This window comes from Petromyzon marinus, chromosome 20 (assembly GCF_048934315.1).
Source record: "Petromyzon marinus isolate PM22_M1 ecotype Great Lakes invasive population chromosome 20, UKy_Petmar_22M1.pri1.0, whole genome shotgun sequence".
Taxonomy (NCBI): domain Eukaryota; kingdom Metazoa; phylum Chordata; class Hyperoartia; order Petromyzontiformes; family Petromyzontidae; genus Petromyzon; species Petromyzon marinus.
The window spans coordinates 12146245-12161480 of record NC_133686.1 but is presented as its reverse complement, the minus strand read 5'-3'; the positions used below and the strand labels follow the sequence as shown (position 1 = coordinate 12161480).

The window sequence follows — 15236 nt, the reverse complement described above, 5'->3', positions numbered from 1 at the left end:
AGATCTGAAATCGCTGCAACCCTCAAAAACGCTAAGTTGCCACCCAGCAACATCAGCAAAGACGAACGTTTTGAATTATCTCAATTAAAAAAGAGGGATGATATTGTCGTTCTCTCAGCCGACAAAGGCAATGCCACTGTCATCATGGACAAAACAGAATATAACAACAAAATTCAAGAACTACTCAACGATGGCAGCTATACAAAAATAAAAAGAGATCCCACCAACAGCCTGGTCACCAAAACGAACAAAATTATCTCTGATTCAACAGCATTAATTGATGAGATCAAACAGTTCTCGTTGAAACCCTCTGCTGCCAGACCACCAAGATTATATGGCCTTCCAAAGATACACAAAGAAGATACACCCCTTCGTCCCATCGTCTCTACTATCAGCTCCCCCACCTACAAACTGGCACGTTTTCTGGCTGATATACTGCGACCTTTCACTGGAAAAACCACCTCTGCGGTACTAAATTCTACTCACCTGGTATCGACAATCAAAGACATTTCCCTGTCCCCAAACGACCTGCTTGTCAGTTTTGATGTGGTGTCCTTGTTCACCAAAGTCCCGGTACCTGACACCATCGCTATCATTGAAGACCTGGTTCATCAAGGACTGCATACTGATGTACCCCCCCTGGTGAGACATTGCTTAACCAACACATACTTCACCTGGAATGGAACTTTCTACAAACAAACTGAGGGCACCCCAATGGGCTCCCCCCTATCTCCGGTTGTAGCCAACGTATTCATGGAAAATTTTGAAACTGACGCCATCCAGACTGCCACTCTACGCCCGACCTTATGGAAGAGGTACGTTGATGACACCTTTGTCATCTGGCCACATGGCCAGCCTGCTCTAGACCAATTCCGCGACCACATCAATTCCATACACCCAGCCATCAGATTTACCATGGAGGTCGAAAAAGATGGCAAACTACCCTTTTTGGATGTCTTAATTAAAAGGAGACATGATGGTTCAATGAGCCACTCTGTCTACAGGAAAGCTACCCATACAGATGCTTACTTGAAACCGGATTCCCACCACCATCCATCCCAGAAGAACTCCCTCATCAAGACTCTATACCATAGAGCCCAATGCATTTCCGACCAGGAACACATTACCAGTGAACTCAAGCACGTACACCAGGCTCTCAGGGCTAATGGCTACTCCGACTACACAATCCGCAAAGCCATCACTCCAGTCATGAAGAAGGATCCTCTTGTGGAGCCACTCAAAACCATCACCTTACCCTACATTGCAGAGGTCACTAAAAAGATCTCCAAAATCCTGAATAAACACAAGATCCAGGTCCGATTCAACACAGTACACAAAATCCGTGATTTAGTTCCATCTGTAAAAGATGCTCTTCCAGACATACAGTACCCGGGCGTTTACAAACTAAAGTGCCTCTTTGGTAGTAGCTACATTGGAGAAACCAAAAGACATAACTCGGACCGCATCCGCGAACATAAAGCAGACTTGAAACACGGTAGGACGAACTCCTCTGCCGTGGCAGATCACTGTTACAATTCAGTGGGCTCACATGACATTGACTTCTCCAAGACGGAGGTTCTTTGCAAACCAACCGGCTACCATGAGAGATTCGTTCATGAGGCCATTCACATATACAAGCACAGAGACAATTTCAACCGAGAAGATGGATTCAGGCTTAGTAACCACTGGAAAGATGTGTTAAATCATTTCTGTTCTTAATTAATTGTATTTTTACGATGACCTTCAGACCGCAGCTCTTTTGCCAGCATTGCCTCTTAATACCTCTCACACCACGGTTAATGGTATGGTTTACAACATGGAGTATACTAGGGCCTCGCAGCTGTCTCTCTCCCCCTCCTCTGTTCCGACCATGGACGAACTCGTCCGTCTGAACGGGGCCCGTAGCTATCCGTGGTGCGGAAATTTGAGGGTAAGAATCCACCCATTTTTTCGCCATATAGCATTGTGATATATAACAACTTATTGTTGGTAGCTTAGCTGATTGGAGAATATAGAGTTTATTGATAACATGAAGGTAATTTATATTTTAGTTTTTATTGGTTCACTATATAGTACTGTGAATAGCTCAGATGTGTAGTCATTTCTGTGACCAGTCACTAGCAAATCACTCAGTTATTTCAATGCTAAATTCGCCTAGTTATTTCAATGCTAAATTCTCCTGTTTGATTTGTACTAAGTGCCTCGGTGAATGTGTATGCTCTGACTTCAACGTAGCTATTTCTGTAGCAGTTACAAGCGAATCACTCAGCTATTTCAATGCTAAATTCTATGCTAATTCCATTGTCAAGGGGTGCCTCTGCGGATGTGTATGCCTTAACTTAGCTATTTCAATGCTAAATTCTATGCTAATTTCTTTTAACAATGGGTGCCTCTGCGGATGTGTATGCTTTAACTTTTAACATAGCTATTTCTGTGACCAGTCACAAGCTAATCATTCAGCCATTTCAATGCTAAATTTTATGCTAATTCCTTTGTCAAGGCTCTTTGTTCCTCTCACACAGCTTAAAAGCCGTGATCTGAACGTGGCTCTCTCACTCCAGCGCTGTCCTACCAGACAGTCTCGCCCCCTTCACCTGATGAAGGCCGCTTGTGTTGTGGCCGAAACGTCGTGAGAATATTATTGTGTTATTTTATTTTATCAATTTATTATTTTATTCTCATTCTACGTGACTTTACCGAAAGAACCAAAGAAGATAAACCAGCAAATCTTTAAAAAAAATGTATTACAACGCTGTGTGCTCAAGTCCCAGTGTGATGCAAGTCAAACAATACCAACCATAAGATAGATTAACCATGTTTTCTAAATAAAAAAGCTTAAAAAACAATGTAACAACAGTAATCATAGGAACTGTGATTCTCACTTAACAATAAACGATATCAATAACATGTACGACCAAACTAGCAGCCATAGCTGGCAGCATGACACTCCCAGTGTATGATGTGTGAGTCAGTGGTAGTGTGAGTGTATGATGAGTGAATGGGTCAGTGGCTGTGTGGGTGAGTGTATTATGTGAGTCAGCGTATGAGTGAGTGTAGCTGTGTGTGCGTGGCTCCATGTGAGTCAGCGTAAGTCCATTTCTTTGCGCGTGTGTAGGTCCATGTGTGCATGTGTGTGTAAGTCCATGTGTGTGTGGCTCTATGTGCGTGTGTGAGTCCATGTGTGTGCGCTTGTGTGTGTCAGTGGATGTGTGTACGGCAATGTGTGTGTGTGAGTGTCCATGTGTGTGTGTGCGTCGATATGTGTGTAAGTTCATGTGTGTGTGTAGGTCCATCTGTGTGTGAGTCTATTTAGGGAGCGGTAGTGTAGCGGTTAGCGCGCTGCGCTATGAACCTGGCGACCCGGGTTCGATTCCCGCTCACGGTCAACACCAGTGACGAATATCTGAACCGGTCCTGGGCCTCCCCTAGGTCGACTCAGCCTCAAACGAGTACCTGGTGCAGTGTAAACATTGCCACTGGGGAGACAAAGGCGGTCGGGCGTGGTGCTGGCCACCCACCCCCTCGTGCACCGTTCCGGCCTTCATAGGTGCTCGCTCACAGCGAGTCTGTTAAGGCTATATGGGGGATCTTTATCTTTGTGTGCAACTCCATGTCTGTGTGTCTAAAGTCGATGTCTGTGTGTCTGTCTTTTTCGCCCGAGCAACGCCAGGTACTTACCGCTAGTCGAACCTATAAACGTCATTCTTGGTCCGTCTGCGCACGCGCGCTTTGCGAGGGATTTGGCTCCCAAACGGTGGGGTTTACGTAAAAAAGAATTGCCAGGCAGCACGCCATAAGCCCCGTGGTGGGCAAGCGCTATGCCGTTTTCCTGTCCGACACCTTTAAATTAATAAAAATTGCGGTTTTGTGCGATTTCTCTTTTATTTATTTAGTTTTGCCCACCGCGGGACAAAGCACGCAATTGCGCATGCGTGAAATGCTGACAGGAGTTGCCCTTAGCAACGCACACATGATCGCTAAAAAATTTCATTCGCGTTAACAATGCTTTAAAAAATATACACACAACGCTGAGGTTCATTCTTCAGTCTTATGTCCTCCCCCCCCACCCCAATGCATGCAGTTACTGATATAAAGTCCGTAGATATTAATATTATAGCACTTACATAGCATTATTGCAGAACAGGTGGGGAGAGCGGCCTAGCTCCCAGCCTGGCAATGTGTCGCCTCCTCCGGCTGGGCAATCTAGGCGAGGCCGCGGGCTCTGCACGGGACTAGGCCTCACCACGGCAATGTAAAGTACAATTTTATTGAATCTTTCGCTGAGAACTCAGGTTCATTGTTTACTATTATGCAATATGTTAGCAAATATTACAATAATAATGTTTGTGTGCAGATAACTAATTTTTCATTATTAGCTTGCAAAATATTTGCTTTTTTTAGGTGTGTTTTATGACGCTGCGACGGTGTACTGCCAGTCTGTGCTGTGTCCTGCTGCCTGCTGATTAATTAACGTCAGTGCACTGGCACTCTATTATCTACACTGATAATTTAGCTTTTGCCTATTATGAGTGTATGCCAGTCTATAATCAGTTGCCTGCTCCTTTACCTCACTCAGTGTACTGCCAGCCTTTCATGTAGACTGTATCCTGCTTTTTCAGCTGCTGACCATATTGCCAGCTTATTATGTCGACTGTAGCAATGCTTATGTCATTGAGTCAGCGTACTGGCAGTCTATAATGTAGTCTGTAGCCACCTTCTCAACTTACATGCGCGCATACTGCTGCTCTATAATGTAGACTTATTTCAGCTTATTTCTTAAAATCATTTCTATTGTTTCAAATGCTCACGTCACACAATTTACTGATACGTAGTACTGCCATGCTGATTACTATGTTATACTGCTAAATACGTTGGACTTTCTTAGCTATAGCCCATTGCATTTCGTCTATCATTTTGTTACGTTCGTGGGAACGTCACGCATTTAAATTTTGCCGTACCGCACCTTTACTTTCCACCAAAGCAGGGAGCACGCAGGGAGGTGCCCCAAATATTGTTGACCTTGCTTTCTTACGGTGGGTGAGGAACATTGTAAGAGAGACATTGTTCTTCCATACCAAGAAAACACCATCGCACGATTTCCTGACAGTAACAGAGCATACGATGCCCTACAATAACACATTTTCCTTTTGCAAGGCCAAGATGGGTACCACGTCAACATTCCTCCAATTACAAAGCTGCAGGACAAAGACATCCTCACAAAACTGTCCCCTCTAAAAAATGTAAATTCCTTCGTGATCATGGACAGAGGAGGAAACCACATTATGGTGTGCCAACCTATTTCACCAGTATGTTGTCGATGAGTATGCCGACATAGAGAGTGAGCGCCTTCTTTACATTCAACTGAATCAAAACCGCCTGCGTGTGAACAGTATGCTCATCTCTGGGATGCCATCAATCCCGAAGGAGATGCAAATGGTCACAATGTGGGCTGATTAGTTATTTTGCCTTCATCCTTCACAGCTCCAGCAAGATACATGCATGAGAAGACTCAGAATGCTATGACATACATCAGCCAATATGCCACGCCCTATCTCTTCATCACATTCACTTGCAATCCCAAATGAAAGGAGATCGAGGTTTACCTTTATCCAAACCAAAAGCCACCAGACAGACATGACATCTTAGCGAGGGTCTTAAAACTCAAAGTTTATGACCTCTTGATGCTTATTACGACCAACGAAGGTGGCGTCTTTGGATAGTCAAGCAGTAACTTGGACACCATTGGGTGGCAAAAACGTCGTCTTCCTCATGCTCACATTTCGCTACGGATGAGGGAAACAATTCATGCAAGTCACATTGACACATTTATCAGTGCTGAGCTACCTCACCCCCATCAACACCCTGCCCTTTTTCTATGTGGTCTGCAACCAAATGGTCCATGGCCCATGTGGCCAGTTCTATCCAAATGCACTATGCATGCAAGACCACAGGTGCACCATGCATGCAAGACCACAGGTGTACCAAGAGGTATCCACGGAACTACTTGAAAGACACTCAGTCGGCCCATGATGGCTATCCTCTATATCGTCACAGAAATACTGAGCATGGTGGATTTCAAACAACGCTTAGACCTGCCACTAACTCGCTAATTAAGGTTCACAACCGGTGGATCGTTCCCTACTGCCCTCTTCTGTGCAAGATCTTCCAGGCCCACTTTAATGTGAAATTCTGCTATTCTAAAAAAAGCCATCAAATATGTTTTGCCAATACATCAACAAAGGCTCTGACATGGCTGTCTTTGCCTTACAAAACAGAGGGGCAAAGTGTGCATGAGCTCAAACTTTTTCCCAAGGAACATACATCAGCAGCAATGAGGCCATTTGCTGAATTCTTGGCTTCCCCAACCATGACCGTTTCCCCACAGTCGTCCATTTGGCACTTCACCTCCAAAATGGTCAACGCATCTACGTCACCAAAGGAAATGCCCAACAACAGGCCCTGGCTCCACAAGATACCACCCTTAAGGCGTTCTTTGTTTTGTGCTCAAGTGACCCATTTGCTGCCAACCTGCTCTTCCATTAAGTTCCCTCCTACTATACATAGAATGATAACAAAAATGTCAGCGACGTGCTGCTGACGGTGAATCTGATGCCTTAGGACGAGTCTACACAGTTCATCCCAACAATGAGCAGTGCTACTTTCTCCCAATGCTTCGCCATGTTGCCAAAGGGCACAAATCTTTCCAAGACCTCTGAACAGTGGAAGGAGTTGTCTGTCAAACATACAGGGAAGCTTGCAATCTTCGTGCAATTCTTGCGCATGATCACCATCTTCATAAAGCTATGACAGAAGCTTCTGTTGGTCAGTCCCCTTTCCAACTGACATTGGTCTTCTGCATAAATCTTCAAGTTTGCAGCCCATCTAACCCCATGGGACTCTGGCAAAAAAAACAAAGAGGGCATGAGTGAGGACATCCTCCATGGAGCTCTATGAGAAAATACAAACCTCGACGTCAACTTTTCTGATGTCATCTTCAAACAGGCCCTCATCCTCCTTCAGGACAAACTGCACTCCATTGGTGGAAAATACCTCGCGTCTATGGGATTACCAACACCCTACAGGGACAACCTACATGCCCTTGCTCAAGAGATCCTATGTTAAATATGCTATTATGCTGTACAGCTTCTTAAATTTATTTAGGAAAATTAATCAAAGCTGATGGATGCACAAATACAAGCCCACGCGAAAATATTGGAAGACATTGAGACTACAAATCGAGTCTTTTTTTTCCTTGATGCACCTGCCATGACTGAGAAGACCTTTTTTCAAACTGCTCCTTGCTAAGGCTCGCCAGAGAGAGAAAATTTCTCTAGCTGTGGCATCATCGGGTATTGCTCTGTAAGTTTATGTGTGTGAGAGTCGTTGTGTGTGTTAGTCCATATGTGTATAAGTCAATGTGTGCGAGTCGATATGTGTGTATCTAAAGTCCATGTGTGTGTGTGTGAGTCCATATGTGTATGTGTGGGTAAGCCAATGTGTGTGTAAGTCTATGTATGTGTGTGTGAGTCCATGTGTGTGTGTATGTGTAAGTCCATGTGTGTGTGTCTCTTAGTCGATATGTGTGTAAGTCCATGTGTGTGATTAGGTCGATGTGTGTGAGAGTCTACATATGTGTGCGAGTCGCTGTATGTGTGTACATCGATTTGTGTGTGTAAGTTCATGTGTGTGAGTCCATATCTGTATAAGTCAATGTGTTTGTGTGTGTGGGTCGATGTCTGTGTGTGTGTCTAAGTCGATGTGTGTGTGTCTTTTTCGCCCGGGCAACGCTGGGTACTTCCCGCTCGTCTTACCTATAAAATTAAATTTTTGTCTGTTTGTCTGTCCGTCTGTCTGCGTACGCGCGCTTGCGAGGAATTTGGCTCTCAAACGGTGGGGTTTTCATAAAGAAAAAATAGCCAGGTACCACTCCGTAATCCCCGCAGTGGGCAAGCTCTATTTCCTTTTCCCGTCCGTCACCTTGAAATTAGTTAAAATAACGCTTTTTTGCGATTTTCTATATTTATTTAGTTAGTTAGCTGCACTTATATTTATTTATTTCCTTTCACCGCTCGGGTCGGGACAACGCAGCAAACTGCACATGCGCACAACGCTCATCACGGTTAGCCTCTAGCAACCCACACGCGCCATCACCGGAGGTGTGCGGCCTTTTTTATTCGCCTGCACACTCTGCAACGTAAGTCACACACATTAGTATTATAAGCATTTCTAACATTAAACTTTGCACTGTTGTCAGCGGTTGCCACTAGCAACGCACACACGATTGGCACACATTTTCATTCGGTTAAACATGGAACTAAAACACACGAAACGCTGAGGTTGTTTCTTCAGTGTGATGTCCTCTTCCCCCCACCCCAATGCATCCTGTTATTACTACTATAGAGCCCCTAGATATTATAGCGCTTAGATAATATTATTGTAGCGCGGCCGGGGGGAGCGGCCCAGCCCCCAGCCTGCCAAGGTGACACCTCGGCCAGCTACGCACTCTAGGCGAGGTCGGGGGCTCTGCACGGGACTAGGCCCCACCATGGCAATGTTACGTATCATTTCCTTGCTTCTTTCCCTAACCTCACCTTGCTAGAAACCCAGTTTTTGTTATAATCACCTTCATAATATTACATTAACTATGTTTGTGTGCAGACTACTGTTTTTGTTTGCCTGCTCACAACTAATCTTTTAACAATCACTTTGTCATTATTTTTATCAGCTCACCTTCATAGAAAACTTTTTTCTATAACCACCTTGATAATATTACACTTATACTGTTTGTGTGCAAACAACTAACTTTTTCTCTTCCTTCTTTTACTAAACGCACGTAAATATAATCCTGTTATTTTAATAATCTCCTTCAAAATATAAAAACATAGATTTTTGTGTGCTCACAACTAACATTATTTCAATACCTAGGTCATTAATAATATTCTCATTATTGTGTCAACTAACGTTGACAGAAACTGTCATTTTAAAGAATCACCTTGCAAATATTACATTCATAATGTTTGTGTGCTGACAACTAAGATTTCAAAATTTACTTGGTCAATATTAATATCCTTTTCATTGTCTAAGTCCTTGTGTGCGTGTGAGTCCATGTGCGTGTCTGTCACCATGTGTGGGTCTACTTGTGTGTGTAAGTCGCTGTGTGTGTCAGTGTGTGAATGGTGTGTGTGGGGAGCGATAGTGTAGCGGTTAGCGCGCTGCGCTATGAACCTGGCGACCCGGGTTCGATTCCCGCTCACGGCCAACACCAGTGACGATTATCTGAACCGGTCCCGGGCCTCCCCTAGGTCGACTCAGCCTCAAATGAGTACCTGGTGCGGTGTGCAAACATTGCCACTAGGGAGACAAAGGCGGTCGGGCGTGGTGCTGGCCACCCACCCCCTCGTGTACCGTTCCGGCCTTCATAGGTGCTCGCTAACAGCACTTGTCCCTACAGTCTGTTCAGGCTATACGGGGGATCTTTATGGTGTGTGTACACAACTAATATTTAAGAATTAGGTTACTTCAATTTTAAATAATTGTGTGTGTCTGCGTCGATATGTGTGTGTATGAGTCGACGTGTCTGTGTGTGTCCACGTGTGTCTGTCAGTCTATGTGTGTGTGCGTGAGTCGATATGTGTGTCAGTCGATGTGTGTGTGTTAGTCAATGTGTGTGCGAGTTTTGTGTGTGCGTGGACATCTAAGATTTTACAATTTAAATAGTACATTTCTTTATATTTGTCTGTCAAAGTACATATGAGTCGATGTGTCTGTGTGAGTCGATGTGTGTGTGTGGCTCCATGTGAGCATCTTAGTCCATTTCTTTGTGTGTGTGTACGTGCATGTGTGTGTGTTCGTCCATGTGTGTGTATAGAAAGTCGATGTCTGTGTGTGAGTCCATATGTGTGTGTGTGGGTCAATGTCTGTGTGTGTAGGTCGATGTGTGTGTCTTTTTCGCCCGGGCAATGCCGGGTACTTACCGCTAGTTTACAAGAAATCACAACTTTACTGTGTTATTATCACCACTCACTTTAGTGTGATGTTATATCTCGATAGCTCGCGTGTGTAGTGTCTTCAAGAATTACTCACACCGACACATTGTAAAAAGTCACCTGCTTACACTTTATTCACCTTTTCTTGGACCAGTTATAGGCACTCCTGTAACTATCTTTCCGGTCACTTATGTTTAACTTCTCCCCACTCTTATCTATCTTCCACCTCACTTATCCTGCACTGGGCAACTCTGCTCTCAGTGACTCTGCGCAAGCGTCTCCGCGCACAGCGTCTCCGCAAACAGCAACTCTACATCTCCACCGCAGCCCTCACCTACGCTCCCCCAGACCCGCTCAACTGTCTGTTCCAGGCGGGGGGGATCAGCCAACAACTGCCCGGCGACGGCGTGAGGGTTAAGGTCCCGTTGACGGATGGAGCGGCAGCGGCGAGATGTCTTCACTCTTTGACCCCGGCAACAACTCCCTCTCCGCTCCCGCACACACCCTTATATCCCTCTGCTAATTATGTGAGACCTATTGTGCGTCTCTTTAAGCTTTCGCCAGGCCGGCGCCTGTCGGCCCATCAATCAACCCTTATCTCCCGTCTCCCTGGCAACACCTCTGGTCTCAACGTGCACAACCGGTGGACCCCGTTTGCACCTGCTTCGTCCCTTAACTGGCGGTCTGTCCGTGCAAACCTCACGTTGCACACGTGGACTTGTTTGCCCTCAGTTTGCCTTGGTTAACTGTGCGCACCATGTATTTTACTCCTCTACACATGTATAAATGCAAATATACATTGGTATGCATTGCGTTCATACATTTACTACTATACTTCATTTCCAATGGAACAAAACCCTTACCAGCTCGTGGAAAAAATCCATCACTTTGATCTTGGAAAAATCTGGAGGCTTCATTTCCGCCTTATACAGAGACTTGGCTGTGAAAAAAGCAAAAAAAAACACAAGTCAAATAAATGTTATTTTCTCTCTTTACACATTCACATATCCTACTTCCGTTGAGATATCCTGCCATGCGAGTGTTAAGAATGGTTATTGTGCACAACTGGGCATTTAAAAGTTTTGCAATCATGCCACGTTGATATTGTAGTGAGGTAAGCAGTTATTACCTCATTGAAATGCACAACTATATTTAAATAAATTTGTATTAAGGTTTGAACTATTTGAGCAAACAAGAAACCTGTGCTTAGAAAATAAAAAGGAGTTTGTCTGAACGGACGCTAAATCCAATCTTGCATATGAGCTCTCATTCACTCAACTACCCCCTCCACACACACGCTCCTACCTCTGCTCTCTCATCCCACTTTACTCCTCCTCCATGTGCACTCTGATCCGGTGACCGAGCCTTTTGTCAATCCCCCCCACCCACCCTGATCCGCTACTTCAGTTTAATTTGTTTAACCAGGTGAGAACGCAATAGAGCAGGATGAGTCTCATTTGCAAGGGTGATCTGTGTTACCAACATGGCAAAAGGAAAACAAATAAAATCAAGTGCAGCGAAGAAACAAATAGAAAGCACTGAAAAAACAACTGTGTCATATAAAAATGTGGATAAACATAAATCAACATCAGATAATATACTCCCTGTAATGTAAGTTGGTTTGTGCAGATTATGTTTAGACTGATCATCGTGTAAATACAATTAAGTTACAGCAACTTTAAACAGATATAGGGTGGCCACTGTATTAATATGTAAAGAGACAAGGATATGTCAAACTCAATGGGTGGTTGTTCTTTCTCTGCAACTGCCCCTGCTGCCGGTAACTCCCTGCCAGACTGCTGACTCCATTTAGCTTTTCCAGTACGGGCTTAAGACCTGAAGACCTTCCTCTTCTAATCTGCAAGTGACTGACTATACATTCCCCATTTTCCTCTGCAATAAGTTTTTCTACTTTAAGAAAAACCAATCGGAATTATTTTTCACAATCTAAGACCCATTTGTTGTGCGTGTACAGTGTCATAAGGTGTGGTCACATCTTTGATGTTTTATGAATTCTAGTTGTGTTGCAGTGTATTATGATTGAACATTTTCTGTGGCTGCAAAATTTGGCAGACACCAAGGCATTTGGAAAAGCAACAAAAGAGCTGTGCAACGCAAATAATTATTTGTATGTATTATTATGCATGTTTACCCAGAAACACCTCAAACTGTAATCTTTTTCAGCAGGGTCCTGCTAAGTTTCCATAGTAGGGGGCGATTTTGCTGCTGTGTGTAATCCCAATAAGAGTAATTTTGAGGTAAGTTATCAGCATTGTTATGTTTGGCCAATATCAGTTACATTGTATGTTTATTTTTCCTATGGGAGAAAACCAGAGAACCAAGTGGAAACCCTTGCAGAACAGGGGCAGAACATTCAAACTCCACACAGAAAGGTGCCCGAGTCAGGAACCGAACACAGAAACTTCTTGCTGCGAGGCACGAATGTTGCGCCACCCTGCCGCCCAATAAAAATGCACAGAGGGTAGGTGCGGGAACTGCATTCCGAATATGGCAAGTGTAAATACGCACGGGTGATGTCGGGCACGTCAATGAGCACAAAGAAGTCGTCTTCCTCGTCGACGAGAGAATATTTGCTGAGAGAGCGCTCGTGGCCGAAGGCGAGCACCTCCTGCAGGATGTCCAGCCGACGGAGTGGCTTGCAGAAGTTGTGAACACGCAGCGCCTCCTCGTGCTGCATTATCGCCTTGCGCAGGTGAGCTTTGCCTGTGGTGGAAAGCCGGTCATGGATTTAACAAAACCGACGCAGGTAGTGTTTAGTAATATATGAGAATGTGTGCTGTGTGTACTTATGTATGTTGAAATTCTTTCACTCTCGCTTTGGAAAGGGAAGATATTCTATGTATGTATGTTGAACTTATTTCACACTATATGTAGACAACTGTGCTAATCAAAGGTGTCGTGTGAAGCCTATGTTCATTGAAATATGCAGAAGTATATTCTGGTTTTCGGAGTTCATGACCCGATGAAACTTCAAAGCAGTTTGAGAAAAACGTCGCATGCTGATGTTAAAATCAGTAATGAAAGTCTCAAACCACCTGCTTTAGCAAGGAGAATTTGATCAATATGTTTGCAAGTATAAATAACTAGCTTTTTGCCCGTCCAAGGACGGGTGTATTGCAGTAAATCTGAAACTTGCAAGCGAAAAGCAGACCACGTAATATTCATTGCATTCATGCGTGTGCAATTTGTAATGGCGTAGTGACACAGACCTATTTAATTTTAAGGTTATAATCTCTTGTTCATCATGACGTCCTTTTTACTTTGATGTCTCAATAGCGTTACGGAGATCGCGTGACGTGAAGGTTCTGCCTTTGTAGTGAGGGTTGTAAGTTAACGCCGAGGAGGGGGGAGGAGGCGCCTTAGCCCCATGTGGAGTGACGTCAGCCGCTAATTATTATGAATGGGGGGGGGTGTCCATTTGGAGGATGTCACCTCATGATTATTAATGAGGGGGGCTGTTCGATGTGGACTGACATCACCTGCTCATGATTATTAATGAGGGGGGAGGGTGCTCCATATGGAGTGATGTCACCCACTCATGATTATTAATGAGGAGGGGTGGGGAGTGTCCATTTGGAGGATGTCACCTGCTCATGAATATTATTGAGGGGGGCTGGTCGATGTGGAGTGGCGTGAAGGACAGACATTCCTGGGTGATTATAGTAGGTTTAACTTTTTAAATGTGACAACCTTGTCAGCAGGTGGTTTAATAATAATTTTGGCAAAAAACTACTCGGTGGCCCAACCTAAAAAACAAATATGAATCATTGTATTGGCCATGAAAAATCTTAAGTGTTTTTTTTGTTAGCCTGTAATATAAATGCCATAGTTACAGATTGTTGTTGTCATGATCTTGGGGCCGTTGTTAACCCTTTCCCATTCTGAGACATCTGCAAGTTGCAGGGTGGGGTATCCCGTTCACCCCTGAATCTCGCAACGCGCAAGCAGCTCGGCGTAAATTTTATTTAGAGAGGCGTAGCGCCACTGCTTTTAAAGACACTGTACTCACCGCAGAGAACTGTAGCGACACGACCGCACTCTATGACAGCTCGTGCCAGACTGTGCCACACGCCCTCCCGCATGGCCTTTTACCTCCGATTCTCATCGGAAGAAAAACTGATGACGTATGCGTACGTCATCGGAATGGGAAAGGGTTAAGAAGAGACATTTTACCAAGTTTCCTGCGCTCCTCATTGTCCCTGAGTAGCGTGAGTGGAGAACTCCACTCCGGCTGTTCCACGTGCAGCTGGGAGAGCAGCTTTTCCTGCAGGTCAGCATCATCTGTGGGTCCCACTGGAATCACAAAGACAAAGAAACCCCGTGTAGCTTTTTTATAGACTTTTCGGGCAAGTGCTGTTAGCGAGCACCAATGAAGGCCGGCATGGCACACGAGGGGGTGGGTGGCCAGCAGCATGCCCGGTCGTCTTTCTCTCCATAGTGGTGATGTTTATGCACCGCGCTAGGTACTCAATTGAGACTGGTCGACCTCGGTGAGGCCCAGGATAGGTTTAGATATACATCACTTAACCTGTGAACAGGAGTTGAAGTGGACTCACAGGATCCATAAGGCAGTGCGCTAACCACTGCAGTACTGCTCTCCAAAATCACCCGCCCATGCAAAGATCCCCCATATCACTTGAACATACTGTTGGAGAAAGTTCTGTCAGCGAGCAGCCGCCCATTCACACACACACGATTTAGTCACTGAGTGACAATTACGCCCCAGGTCCATATTGAGTTAGATTTTTCATTCTATACATTTTATAAGCGTATTTTTTGCGCGTGTCACTCTAGCATTTAGCAAAATTGAGTGGAAAACAAAGTGTAACATACTGTATTGTGTTGTTTTTTGCACAACCATTGGTGGCCAGGCTGAGACCATCAACACATGACACTTAATCTCGTTTAATAAATAATAATAAAAAACATTCATTAATTTATTAATGATGTAAAATGTATGGCGGAAAAATCCACTTTGGTAATTACTCATTACTGTTATTCAAATGCTACAACACAATATACCCATGCTAGTTATATCCTATACAACAACTAATGGTGATGCAGTTTAGTAATATAACTTTCCTTTTAGTTGTAAGAGCATAAAAAATTACAGTTTTCCATCTTGTACCTCAACAGTTTCTACCTAGAGAAAGACTGCATTTTACGATGAACAAGGAGTTTGCAGCGATAAGGGCAGCATGCTTAACTCAACTCATTCAACTTATTCTT

General features: G+C 44.3%; 1 protein-coding gene across 2 annotated transcripts in view; it reads right to left on the bottom strand.

The window, feature by feature from the left end:
* LOC116944091 (rhophilin-2-like) overlaps nucleotides 1–15236 on the bottom strand; it is a 62250-nt gene that overhangs the window by 13212 nt on the left and 33802 nt on the right. For both annotated transcript variants that reach the window (XM_032957503.2, XM_032957505.2), the window contains 3 exons: nucleotides 14181–14300; nucleotides 12516–12710; nucleotides 10850–10926 (listed from right to left, as the gene is read on the bottom strand). In XM_032957503.2, the coding sequence (XP_032813394.2) occupies nucleotides 10850–10926; nucleotides 12516–12710; nucleotides 14181–14300 (392 nt within the window). The remainder of the gene's footprint in view (nucleotides 1–10849; nucleotides 10927–12515; nucleotides 12711–14180; nucleotides 14301–15236) is intronic.